Source organism: Heterodontus francisci, chromosome 2 (assembly GCF_036365525.1).
Source record: "Heterodontus francisci isolate sHetFra1 chromosome 2, sHetFra1.hap1, whole genome shotgun sequence".
NCBI lineage: Eukaryota > Metazoa > Chordata > Chondrichthyes > Heterodontiformes > Heterodontidae > Heterodontus > Heterodontus francisci.
In genome coordinates this window covers 147,772,686-147,786,334 of record NC_090372.1, presented here as the reverse complement: position 1 = coordinate 147,786,334, position 13,649 = coordinate 147,772,686, and the positions used below count along the sequence as shown (strand labels likewise).

The 13,649-nt window shown below is 43.0% G+C and overlaps 1 protein-coding gene across 9 annotated transcripts in view; it reads left to right on the top strand.

Moving 5' to 3' along the window:
- The window catches only part of tbc1d5 (TBC1 domain family, member 5), a 771,220-nt gene that overhangs the window by 656,730 nt on the left and 100,841 nt on the right, over positions 1–13,649 (top strand). For all 9 annotated transcript variants that reach the window (XM_068011845.1, XM_068011853.1, XM_068011822.1 and 6 more), the window contains one exon: positions 7,950–8,113. In XM_068011845.1, coding sequence (XP_067867946.1) covers positions 7,950–8,113 — 164 coding nt within the window. The remainder of the gene's footprint in view (positions 1–7,949; positions 8,114–13,649) is intronic.

The following is a 13,649-nucleotide window of genomic DNA, read 5'->3' as shown; positions in this document are numbered from 1 at the left end:
GGAATGGAACTGAGTGAATTGCTCTTTCAGAGAGCCGGTGCAGACACAATGAGTCAAATGGCCTCCTTCTGCATCATAACAATTCTGTGATTCTACTTTTTCTCTAGTGATAGTGATTGTTTTAAGTTCCTCCCTCCCTTTGCCCCCTGATTTTCTACTCTTCTTGGGCTGCTTTTTGTGTTTTCTATTGTGAAGATGGATACAAAATACTTGTTCAAAGCTTCTGCCATTTCCTCGTTTCCCATTATTAATTCCCCAGTTTCGCCCTCAGAGAGACCAATGCTCACTTTAGTACTCCTTTCCTTTTTATATATTTGTAGAAGCTTTTACTGTCTGCTTTTATATTTTTTGCTAGTTTCTCTCTGACTACAAATTTTCTGGCCTACCACTAATCTTCGCAGCATTGTGCACCTTTCCTTTCAATTTGATACCACCCTTAGTTATCCAGGAATGGTGCATCCTTCTGGTGGAGTCTTTCTTCCTCAGTGGAATATATCTTTGTTGAGAGTTATGAAATATCTCCTTAAATTTCTGACACTGCTTCTTTACCATCTTATGTTTTAGCCTATTTTCCCAGCCCACTTTAGCCAACTCTGTTTTCATACCCTTGTAATTGCTTTTATTAATTTTAAGACACTCGTTATGGACCCACATTTCTCACCCTCAAACTGAATGTGAAATTCTGTCGTCTTATGATCACTCTTGCCTAGAGGATCCTTTACTATGTGATCTTTAATTAATCCTGTCTCATTACACATTACCAGGTCCAAAATAGCCTGGTCCCTGGTGGGTTCTAGAATGGATTGTTCTAAGAAACTTTCCCAAATATACTCCATGAACTCATCCTTCAGGCTACCTTTGTTAATTTGATTTGTCCTATTGCCGTGAAGATTAAAATTACCCATGAATATTGCCGTATCTTTCTTGCAAGCCCCCAATATTTTTTGATGTATACACTGCCCTACTTTGTATCTACTGTTAGGGGCCTATAAACTACTCCCCCACTTGTGACTTATTTCCTTTGCTGTTTATTATCTCCACCCAAACTGATTCTACATCCTGATCTTCTGAACCAAGATCACTTCTCACTACTGCACTGATCTCATCCTTTATTAGCAGAGCTACCCCCACCTTCTTTTCCTTTCCTCCTGTCCTTCTGAAATGTCAAATACCCTTGAATATTCAGGTCCCAGCCTTGGTCACCTTGCACCCATGTCTCTGTTAAGGCTATTATACTCATTTATTTCTATTTGTGCTATCAATTCATCCATCTTGTTACAAATGCTGCGAGCATTCAGATAAAGAGCCTTTAATTCTATCTTACCATTTTTCCCTAGTCTGACCTCATTTGCTGGTGCACTCTTATGTTTGTATGCTCTGTCCCTTCCTGTCAAACTCTGATTCTGATTACCCATATTATTACCCTGCACTATTTCCTGGTCCTTTCTCATTAACTTGCCAAATCTCCCCTCACGTGAACCCCTCCCCCACTATTTCGTCTAAAGCCCTCTCTGCCGCCTGGTTATACAATTCGCCAGGACGCTGGTCCCAGCGTGGTTCGGGTGAAGGCCGTCCCAACAGTACAGCTCCCTCTTTCCCCAGTACTGGTGCCAGTGCCCCATGAATCGAACCGCACTTCAACGCCAATCTTTGAGCCACATATTCAACTCTCTAATCTTATTTACCCTATGCCAATTTGCTCGTGGCTCAGGTAGTAATCCAGAGATATTACCTTTATGGTTCTGCTTTTTAATTTCGCCCCTAGCTGCTCATACTCCCTCAACAGAACCACTTTCCGTTGGTACCCACGTGGACCGCAACAACTAGATCCTTCCCCTTCCACTTCAAGTTCCTCTCCAGCTCCTGGGACAGGGCCGACAATATGCCTTCAGGACTCAAACTTTCGGCTGCAGCGAACGGTATCTATCCCCCTAACTACACTGTCCTCCACTACAGCTGCATTCCTTTTAACTCCCCCCACTTGAATGGCCCCCTGTATCACGGTGCCGTGGTCAGTTTGCTTATCCTCCCTGGAAGGCCCCAGCTGCCTGTGGGTTTCCTGCACAGGTGCAGGACTCTCCTCCGGCGTCGCGGCTATTGGAGCTGGACTCACTGGCAGAGGACCTGAGGACAGCCCTCAACTGTGGATGTCAGCCTCTCCTCCTCCCTTTCAAGGCTCACTTGAAACTCCCTGCTGACCAGAGAAGGATGAAGAGCTGGAGTAGTCTCCAGGAGCCTCATCCTTCGTCGAGCTCATGACCAAGGCGATGGTGTGCAGGTTTGTGCACATCTGTGGGATCTGGCTCTCCAAGAGGGTCGCCAACCTCTCAATGGAGGAAGCCTTGCGCTCCCACACCCGAGACATGGCAGCACTTATGACATGGGTGAACTCCTCCGTTGTCACTCATGGCCACACATTGCCTCTGGCATCTCCGCCAGATGTTGCCTTATCCTGTGCTGTCGACACCAGAGGTCGTCACGAGCCTGGGGATCAGCATGGGCCTGGCCACCCATAGTCCTCCGACTGTCAGAGGCCTTGGCTGTCTCAGCCTCAGCCCGCTACTCGGGCGCATGTGCAGTGCTCTCACCAGCTTGTGACCCTGAATCTAAAGCTGGACAGAAACCACTGAGGTGAAAGTATCTGCACTGGTGGACAGTGCAGGAGGGTCATGGAACGGTGTATCCTCTGACTGCGGTTCCTGCTCAGAGGTGGAATTAAGTCCCCCTTGTACTAGAGTCTCCTGCATGAGAGAACACAAACATGTGTGGGTTAAGATGTGCAGATCTCATCACGCCAACCATGCGTGATGTGGGTCTCCAGAAGTGAACTGTATGTCAATGAAAGACAATGCTCACTCTCTTGCGCAGACTCCAGTCTCACCATCCACTATCGAACGACCGCCCTGGATTCCCACTTATTCAAGTGCCTCCTCCTCAGCTATAGAGAGAGGCCTGATGCCTAGGATGCCTCTGCCAGTTCGCGGTGTCTCCCTGCTGTTATGGATCCTCTTGTCCTGCAAGTGGAAAGAGGTGGATACTTCACAGAGAGATTGTCATGACAGTTCTGCTAGTGGCAGCCCCTCATCCCCTACTGGGGTATCGGATGTAGCTCATCCTCCCGTCAGCTCTCGGGAGTTAATGGGAGTGAGCTGTGAAAGAGGGTGGCCTGTGGCCAAGATGCAGACATGCATCTCTCAGGATGAGGTGGTGCTTAATCCTCTTTTCCATTGCTAAACCATGGGGCCACCTGGTGTCTTCCTTCAGCCATGGTTGCTGTAGGTTCGCGTTCAGCTGCTTGCCCATCTGGCAGCAGAAGGGGTCCTGGGGTAGCAGAGGCAGCAGAAAGGGGTCCTGGGGCAGCAGAGGCAGCAGAAAGGGGTCCTGGGGCAGCAGAGGCAGCAGAAAGGGGTTCTGGGGCAGCAGAGGCAGCAGAAAGGGGTTCTGGGGCAGCAGAGGCAGCAGAAGGGGTTCTGGGGCAGCTGCGGGCACTCAGGCAGGCACTCTCTTAAACCAGGCAGGAGTGAATGCAGGGCTGGCAGGCCTTTAAATATGGTGCCAGCACCTACTCCAGAGTCACCCGACGCTGCATTCAGCGCCTTGAATCCCGTCCCTGTCATGTGATTGGCTGGGCCCCGTGCCTCCATTATTATAATTGGCCACCCGCCAAGATATTGCAGTGGACCAGCCGCACACATGATGAGCTGGGATGGCGGCCGCTTCTAGGTGCGCCGCCGGGACCCGTGACGGGCTCACTGAATCCAGCCCAACCTGGGTGCTGCAGTGGAAACTCGGACTGCTGTTTTACATCTGCTTGCTGGCATCGTGACTGTGGATTATCCTGTTCAGAGGAGTTGCAGGCTGTCACAACAGTCCAGCAATTGGTCCTGCAATAGGTTATTAGGAATGTTCAGCTTCTGCCCCAGGCAAGTACCTTTGGCTCCATGGAGCACGAACCTGCTGTCCTCACCCAGAATGACAGCATTCATCCTCCCACCCTTGCCTTTCCATCAGTGCCCTTCCTGTTGCCTGTAAATCAGTCAGCCCAGACTGCAGCCGTACATGCTGAGACGGTGCAGTCGGCAGCTGGGCCTTCTCGACCCAGAGCTGCTCAAAGTCGTCCTCCAAGGCCATCTGCAGTCTCCCCCGTTGAAAGTCAGCAGCCTTCCACCAGTCATTCTGCAGCCACCGGGTAGCACTTCATAGGAGTACTACGACAGACAAAGGAACTCAGAGTTGGGCTTGCAGTTACTGGTATCGCTTTCAAGTCATTTCTTCATGGACAGTCTGGCCAGAAAGGGGCTTTTTTGGTTGCCTCTTCCTCCTCTTCCTCATGCTCCTGTCCCTCAGCTGCTTGCCATACAGCTGGTGGCAAGGGCTGTCCCTCATGCTTGCAAGGCATTTGCAGCTTGCAGCAGACAACCACAAATCTTGACACCAGGTCTGCCAAGTACTGCAAGGCTCCTCCTCAGCTGCCCAAGCGGCAGAAGCATTATTTCAGCATACCAATAGTCTGCTTTATCCCATTTCGTGTGGCAGCATTGCTTTCATTGTATGCATCCTGAGCACATGTTCAGGGGTTATGCACCGTGAGCCCTGTCACCAGCAGATAGCTCTTGTCTCCAGTAGCCACGCTTGGTTTGCTCTCTTTGAATAGAGAGCCTCAGTGGCCTCCCTCATGCAACATTGGATGGCAAGTTGCCAGATGTTGCAAATATCTCCAGCTCCAGCCTGGAAGGAACTAGGCGTATTAAAGCTCATTGCCACGGTCACCTACACAGCCACTCTTGCCCTGCTCTGAGATTGCAGTTGTGACTGCTGGTAGATTTCAGTGAGGACGACCTTGTTGAAGCACAGACATCTCGCACATTGTTCCTTGCTGAGGTTCAGGTAGGAGAATTGCTCGCTGAGTATCCTGGATGGATATGGCCTCCTGCTGAGAGTCCTTCTCTCCTCCCCCCCCACCCCTCCCCACCCTCCTCCTCCTCCCTCCTCCTGTAGCTTGTTCTGCTCTGGAAAGCCTCTGTCATTCTCCCAGTCATGCTGTATTCCAAGGGCGATACAGCTAGTACACTTATGTCTGGGAGAAACTGGTTTGTGCAGAAACCATGAAGTCAGCAGAAAGTTCTTCAGCGCCTGCCACACCACTCCCTGTAGACTTTTTGGAACTTGAAACAACTATGAAAAGCATTAAACGTTTGTCGAAAAATAGCAACAGCCAGACTAAATACCAGCAACTAACTTGTAAATAGTTAATAATCCCTTTAGATAGTGCTGGTGGGCGAGGTAGGGGTGGGGGGGTTGTGGGTTGGTGATTTTTCTTGCTGCTTAACAGTGCAAGGTTAAGCAAGGGCATTGGCTGGGGTGTTGAGCTCTGAAATGGTCGTCATGATCTGTCCACTCTGCATACTTGCGGTGGACGTTAGCTATACGCACACTAGGACCTTCATCAAGATGGCATCTAGTGTGATTTATGGCACACTAGACATCAGACGGAATTTTACGCCACCCCAGCGAGCCGGATAGTGGAGGCGGTGGCATAAAATTGAGCGGGAGGCTCCTGGAGGCCTTCCTGACCCCCTCCCACCTCCGCCCCACTTTACGTAGGGCAGTTGGGGGGTGGGGGGGAGAGGGGGGGCGAAAAACGGGCCACCCGCCCCAGGTGGCCACTTATAAGGGCCTTCGCCTGCCCCCACGGGGATTTTACCCGTGACAAACAGGTGTCCGGGAGACGTGAAAGGCCGCCCAGAGAAACTTGGCGGCCTCTCAGCGTACCGGGTGGGGGCAGGCCCTGACAATTGGGTACAGGCCGCCCTCACTTCCCCAACCACTCCCAGGACCCAAGACACCCTCCCCTACCCCCAAACGACCACCCTTGTCTCGCCAGGGGTAGTCAGTCATGGCTCCATGTCCTATGTTGGGCTGCAGTCCCAGCTGTGGCCACCGCTCCCGGTGGCACTGCTAGAACTAAGAGATTCTGGCCCAATGATTGACCGGCAGCTCAAGCGGGTGGAAGTCCCGCCTCGGAACAATTAGAGCCCGAGGACACGTAAAATGCGTGACAGATCCCCGGGCTATGCAGAAGCGGGTTCACCACCGACTTTTACGTCAGTGGCCAGCTCCCGTCCGCCCGAAGTAAAATGCAGCCCATCATTTTAAACTCCAAGCAGCACCCAAACCCAAGCCCAATTTCACACCTTACTTTTATGAAGTCAAAATGTCCAAGTACCAAATATACTTGAACAGTGACAGGAGTGCTGCTATAACTGCAATATGCAACCTTGCCATATATTTTTTGATTTTGTGCTCTTTTTGAAAGGAATGATCCTTTATGTATTTTCTTAAAAGTCTGGTCTTGAAGAATATTTAGAATCTTCAGGAAAGAGGAACAGTATTCACTCCATTCATGAAGATTCAGCTGTTGGATCTGTTCAAGGTAGATGTCATTTAATTTACAACTGTTCCTCACAAGCAAGATCCAAACATCCCAAAATGACAGTTAAACCCAGCCAACCGATGATTTAATCCTTGAGTGGCACTATCTATCAAATGAAGCCCTTTTACTTTCAAAAGGTCTCCCACTCTAAATGCAAACCATGTCAAGTGGAAAAGATTCAATTATTTTGTCAGTAAAATAATGTTGGAACCATTAATGCTGATCAGCAATCTTGTTTTGTGTACAATTTGTTGGAAAATAGTGGCTAATCAAGGGTTATTAAAGTTTAGTTTAAAGTATTCTTCCCAATTTTTATAATTGGAAAATCTGCCAAATCCCTGATGTTGTGGTTTGTCCAAACGTTGGACATTACTTCTTAATGTACGCTAATGAAATCATGCAACACTTTGGTATTGATGTTCATTTTAAACTGGGCAATAAGATCTGTTGCTTTTATTCAAAGGACAATTAGTTTGCAAGCTTTTTTCAAATTTTAGTCACTATGTACAAAGTCAGTTTCAGTTATATTTTTGTAAATTTCATTCACAAGTTAATGTTGACAATTTTCAGATTGATTACTATTTTCAATGACTGAGCTCATTGTTTAAAGAAATAGAGTTCCATTTAAATAACACCTTTCACAACCTCAAGAAAGCACTTGATAACCAATTAAGTATTTTTCTTGAAGTGCAGTCTAATACAGGAAACATAGATTTTGAGAATAATGCATTCATAATATTTTACACATTCCAGTAGTTAAGAATCTGATTTTTTTCAGGTTTAATATGTTGTTATGTATAAAATCACATCTGATTTTGTATGAGAGAAGGATTTCAACCTGAAAAACATCCTTGGAAAGAGAAAATATATAAAATACATGAAATCTGATATCATTTTATAAACTTTTCTAATGGACTGATTATATAATGGTACAAGGGAGTATACGCATAACAGATATAACAAATCAGTCACTTACTAGTGCTGAAGGATATGTACAATTTATGTAAGAATCCAGATCTCAGATGAAACATTACTTCGATGCACATTGCACCTTAATGTGCACCCACCAAATGCCACTGCTACATTTAATATGAGAAAAGTGGTGGAGTCAACAGCTAGTAGTTAAAGGGTACTGTATCCTCAGTATGGGATATAGCTTTAGAAATGCTAATATTTTCCACAAAAAAAGCTGTTCATTGACATCCCATCATCTGAATTCCTGTGGAATTGAAGTAAACATTACATTTCAAAATTCAGAAATGATTTGCTGGTGGATTTATACCTTGGAATATTGTTCCCTATTATGAATCATTCAGATATATTTAGAAAAGATTGTACTGTGTTATGGTTCAATAATCATTTTTCTCATCATTATCTTAAACAGCCTTGTTAATATAGTCAAAGAATGCCACTATACCATACTAGTCTAGTATAGAACAGAACAAAAAGGCCTTTGACGCACACATCGTGAAATCACTTTGGTAATTTTTATGTTATTTTGAACTATTTGTTTTAGGTCATGGTGCCACTCATATTAGTTCCTCACCAAGTACTGAGAGTTTGCCTACTACAAAAGATAACACAGCATCTCCTCCCTATTCTGGAAAAAAGGATTCATTCTTTAGTACAATCTCTCGTTCACGGTCACACAGCAAAACTATGGGCAGCCGAAAAGATATGGTGAGTCCTTTCAGTAATCACTTGTGCTAAAAGATAGAGTTTTCAGAATGTGATATTTTGCATATTTTTTAAGTGAATGCCAAGGAAAGGTAAGATCGTAGAACCATATTACTTTTTATGCCCATCTTCAAATTATTGAAACATAAAAACTTTGTTGCTCATTTTAGGGGATAGTGACACATCCTTCTTTCAGGCCTCTACCTGTGTAGAACTGGATTATGTAATTATCCTGGGGTGATCTGCTATTTTGTCTTTTAATAATGTTTGCCTTCACTCACAAATAATCCTGACTGAACACCTGAGGTCAGAAACTGTAATATAAAAACATACAAGATTAAACCCTTCCATCCAAATCCTTTGAACCAGGCCTGGATCAATCTTTTTTTCATGTGAATTAAAACATTTTCCCCTAGGAGTAATTGACATTCTGGTTGTCAAATTTAACAGATAGAATCCTTAGTTTTCTTTCAAATCACTTGATGGTAAATCTGCAATTGGTCTTTGGATCCACAGGGATTCAGTTCCTATTTTGTAATTAAGGATATTTCTTCTCTATATTTACTGTTTAAATTTGCACTTCCTAAGGTGTAAAAATAATAAAAGAGACACTTCACTGACTCTCTTAGTAAAACTGTGTTGCTGGGTGTGGCAGATTGGAGCATCCAGAAAAAAACATAACTGGTCTTTCAGAGTTAAGAGGGAACTAATAAAAGTGCTGGATTTGAAAAATAAAGAGACAATGGGACAAACTAAATAGGATTTGTTGCTCACAGTCTGGTACCTAGAGGTTCATCACATGAGAGTGCTAGTGGTCAACATACGGGAAATAAGCAGATTAAGTTGTTGGTGTGGTGGCATAGAAGGCATTGAGAAAGGGTTAAAAAAGGATGACGGTAAGAATTACTGGTGCACAAGTGCTGGAGTTGAGCTGGGGCATGCACGAATGTGGACTAAAAAGAATAAAGAAAACGATGTTAGATGAATTGTAAGTGTGTCGAATGTAGGATCACAGCCATGCAGCCGGATAATGCAAGACGGAAAAGACCGAAAAACAAGCCACAAAGCCCTCTTCCTCTTCTCTACAAGTAAGCCTCCAACCAAAAGAATTAATGAAAGCAATGAAAAAACTTCAATTTTCTAAGTGAGTTTAATGATGTGAAATATGTGTTTTTTTTAATTGTTTTCACATGTTGGAAACCTTTCATCTACCAAATTTCTTTATACAAAATCCATGAAGTGTGGCAGGAAGTGGGCACAGATGTCCCATTCTTGTGGTGTTACTAATAGCTGTTCTTTGGCTATGCTCATGGTGAATCAGAGATGTTGCAAGTTAGATTTCTACAGTGTGAAAATGAAGGAAGGGTACACATTTCCAGTACAAATTTTGGAAAGAGGTTTCTAAGATTTCTACCCACAGCACAACCTTCTCAAGGGCAATTAGGGATGGACAACACTTTGCCAGTGACGCCCAAATCCCATAAAAGAATTTTTAAAAACTGAAGTAAATGTTTATGTATTGTTCCTGAAAAATAAATTAATAAAATTCTTTTACCCACTGCAGATACATAAATAAATCTTAGGTAAAGCTTGAAGTGAATAATGTAGATGTATTTAAGGGGAGACAAGATAAGCATATGAGAGAGAAGAGAATAGAGAGTCATGCTGATAGTTAGATGGGGAAAGATGGAAGGAGGCTTAAGTGAAGCGTAAATGCCAGCATGGACTGGTTGGGCCAAATCTGTGTTTGTATCCCCTAAGTAGTGAATTCTGCTGCACTCTCTGTACGTCCTTCTTTCTCTCACTAGCCTCTCTAAAGAAAAACCTTACCTCAAAAACAATTCCAAAATTCATACTCCAGCCTCTTTTAAAATCATTTGTAAAATCAAATTTAGAAAAACCATGTAGCCTAAGCAAAGTTGCTGAATTCTGTTAGTATGTGCTGGGAGATCTCCATATTTTACCCGCTCAGCTGCAACATCATGGGGATTGCAGGCACTTGAGTAGTTGGTAATTCCCATCATTTTGAGTGATTTGGTTGGGTTTATTTACTAGGTTATAATTACTTCTTATTTTGTTGTGGTGAAAACGATTTTGATTTTTTTTTAATGATTTGATTCAGTTTCTGCTTTTATTAGATCACATTTTTTAAGTTATAATTCTGATTGGTTGCTGTGCAACAAATATGAATTTGAGTCAATCAGGTGAAAATGCGGCACATAAATTTGCATAATACAGATGTAATTGCAGAGTCCGACACAGAAAGTGTGACACTTTAAGTATGATGAAAAAAATGTACGTTACATGTAACATTTTTTGCATAAATCAAGGGGACCTAGCATGGTGTTGCTCATTGTAAGTCAGATGATGGCCGTTTAATAGGACAGAAATTTTACATCATGTAACGCAGAATGCATTATTCTGGTAAAATTAAGCTGTGTCCCATTTGTTAATATTGTTGTCATGAACACGTGCTATGATTTTTTTTAATCCATTGGTTCGAAATTTGAATTAAACTTTTAAAAAGAAAGCAGCTAAAATGGCCACCGCAATTTACATTGAAATACCCCACATTCCAAGGTATCGAGGTGGAGACGAATGTCTGCTTAATCTCCCACCAGAACAATGGCTTGCTAATTTTGAATGAACTACCTGCTTTACCTCCATTAACAAGACATTCAAAGCCATCTTGGAACATCAACACTGGTGGAGACAAACCTCAAAGGGTAAACACTGAGACAGTGGGACCTGAGAGATTGGAATTCTTAAGACTTCAATTAATTAACATGCAAAAGAGAGAATGCAGTGAACAATCGTGTGACAGTCTCTCCATCTGTGTGAAAACTTGTAGTTTCTTTTGGCTACAGCAGACAAGCACCTGCTTTTAACCAGTGAAGGACCCAAGTGGGGGTCTCTCTCTCTCTGACTCTCTCCAGGCAACGCTGTAAATTTGAACCCTGCCTGTGGGCTGCAAAAGTCTATCATTGCTGCAGACTGAGATCAGGGGAGAAAACCATCTACATCACTGTCTCCAAGAAAACCCTGAACCAGGTGGCCACGAGTTCAGCCAGAAGACCACTGAATTATCAGACTCCACAAACTATATATTCTTTTATATGTTATGGACAATAATCCATTCAATCTATTCTTCTTCACTCTGTAACCTATTTGTGTGTGTGATACTCGTGCGTGTGTGTGAGAGCGTAGTTTATTATTCGACTTAGATTGGTTTATTTAAGTATAATAAATTAACCTCTTTCTTATTTAAACTCAAGAAAACCTGTCTGATTATGATCATAGCACATAAAAGGGTTAAACACTCACTGAATTGGTAAGCGAATCCACTATTTGACCGCAGTAGGGTTTATTTCTTTTAAACAAGGAGGGACAAGAGGGGAGCCTTTCGACCCCTCATCACCTGATCATAACCTTGTCCTGAAATTATTTATTTCCAGCATAACTCAGTCAGTAACAGATTGGCAGTACAGGTATAATCAACTAACGGAGACTAGTTTTTAATCAAAAATATATTTTGTGAATTTACTTTTTACCCTCCAACATTAAAACATTACACTTCAAAAGTATACTATGTCATTCCTAATTTAATAGTTTCAAAATTAGTACTTTAACTGGATTTTGATGCTAGTTACCCATTACAGTCTACAATACATAGTGTTGATAATTTTCTTTCTTGCATTTTATTCTCCATATTTTCACTTTTCTGACTCATTTTCAAACAAGTCTGCATCAAAGGTGCCATCAAGAGCACCCACCACATTTGATTTGAGGCCTGGGGAGGAAACAGATTTATACTCTTGCAAAAAGTTGTGCTATGTAATCTGTGTCATAGAGTGATGTCAAATGCTAAAACTTAAACACAAACATTAGATTTCCAACATTACTATGATTTTCTTCTACCCAATTCGACTGGATATGTTGTTACTGTGCATTTTATAACAAGCTGATATGTATGACCACGCAAGGGTAAGCTAGGCAGTGTGAAGGTGCACCTCTATTTAAGTCATTGGTTTCAAACATTTGCTTTGGAACTCAAATCAACGCTTATATAATTGCAATTAAAGAGCAAAAGTAATAAACATGATTGCATAGTATATATTATCAAATTTCCTTCAGATATTTAAAATTTCCTAAGCTTTCCAGGTCAGTGTCATTCAAACACAGCAAGAGAATAAGTCCAATCTGTTCTATTCCAGAAAGCTAGTTGGTGAAGTATAGAACTAGAGCAATCTTTACACACTTTTATATTTATTTACAGTGTTTCACACTCCAAACATACACCTGCTAACCCAGCGATCACATTTTGGTCTGTGCTTATTTATAGAGGGCTCAAGTGAATGCCCACCACCTGCATACAGTTAAACACAATTAATATACATGTCATGCAGGCCCCCACCTGCCAAGCATGAGGTATATTAATTTTGCCACATGGACATTAAATTTCAAACTGTTGTTGAAGTGAAGAAAGGACTTGCTTTAAACAATTGCCAGATCTTGGCTGGAAAGATATTTGCATATTAACAGACAGTGTTTGGAAGGACAAAGCAGCCATTCCCTGACACATTCAACCCACAATGGACCCTTGGCTGGGAAGACATTTGCATATTAACAGATAGTGCTTGGAAAGGACAAAGGTCCATTCCCTGACACATTCAACCCACAATGGACTTTTGATCAGCAGATGTTGAAGGTGGGGGAGCTCGCATTCCAGGTTGACTGCTAAGATGGCCGAATGTACAAACGGGCACGATCAAACCAGTTAGTCACATGACTAACCTGCTAGGAAACCTGAGTTTTTTGAATTTGTACAAACAGTTTGGGCAGAAAGGCTGTTTGCTCCTGGACAGAGAAGATCTCTGCTGTCTGCTCCCATCTTTCTCACAAACCACTGAATCCACTGAAGACACATGAACCCCAAGAGAGAAAAGTCTGCTACAGCAAATAAGGTTTAAGAAGAAGACTAGGCCCCAATGAAGAGCAAGAACTACCTACGATCAAGAACTCTACAGAGGGCTAAAGGAACCTAACAAAAACTCTTCAGATATTGCCTCAAACTTTTCACTTTTTTTTTCTTCTCTTTTCTGTTTCTTCTCTTTTCTGTCTCTTCTCTTTTCTGTCTCTATTTGCATGTGTGTATTTCATATACATGCTAGTGTGGGCACGTCGTGTATCCATAGGCGTTAACCGAATTAGAATTTAAGTTTAATATAATTTCAATCTTTCTTGTTTAAACCTAAGAAAATCTGATTGTACTGGTATCTAGCGAGGAGTTGAGGCCTGGGACAGATCAGCCATGATCTTATTGAATGGCGGGGCAGGCTTGAGGGGCTGAATGGCCTACTCCTGCTCCTATTTCTTATGTTATGTTATAATTGAAAAGCTGTGAAGAAGAATTCACCAAGGGGGAGCTAAAAACATGGTGTGTTTAAAATTAAACCCTGTTACAGTAAGACCAGGTGAAGGCTAGGAGGGCCCCCTGGACATCTTTCTCATCTAATCATAACATACAATTAACACTGTC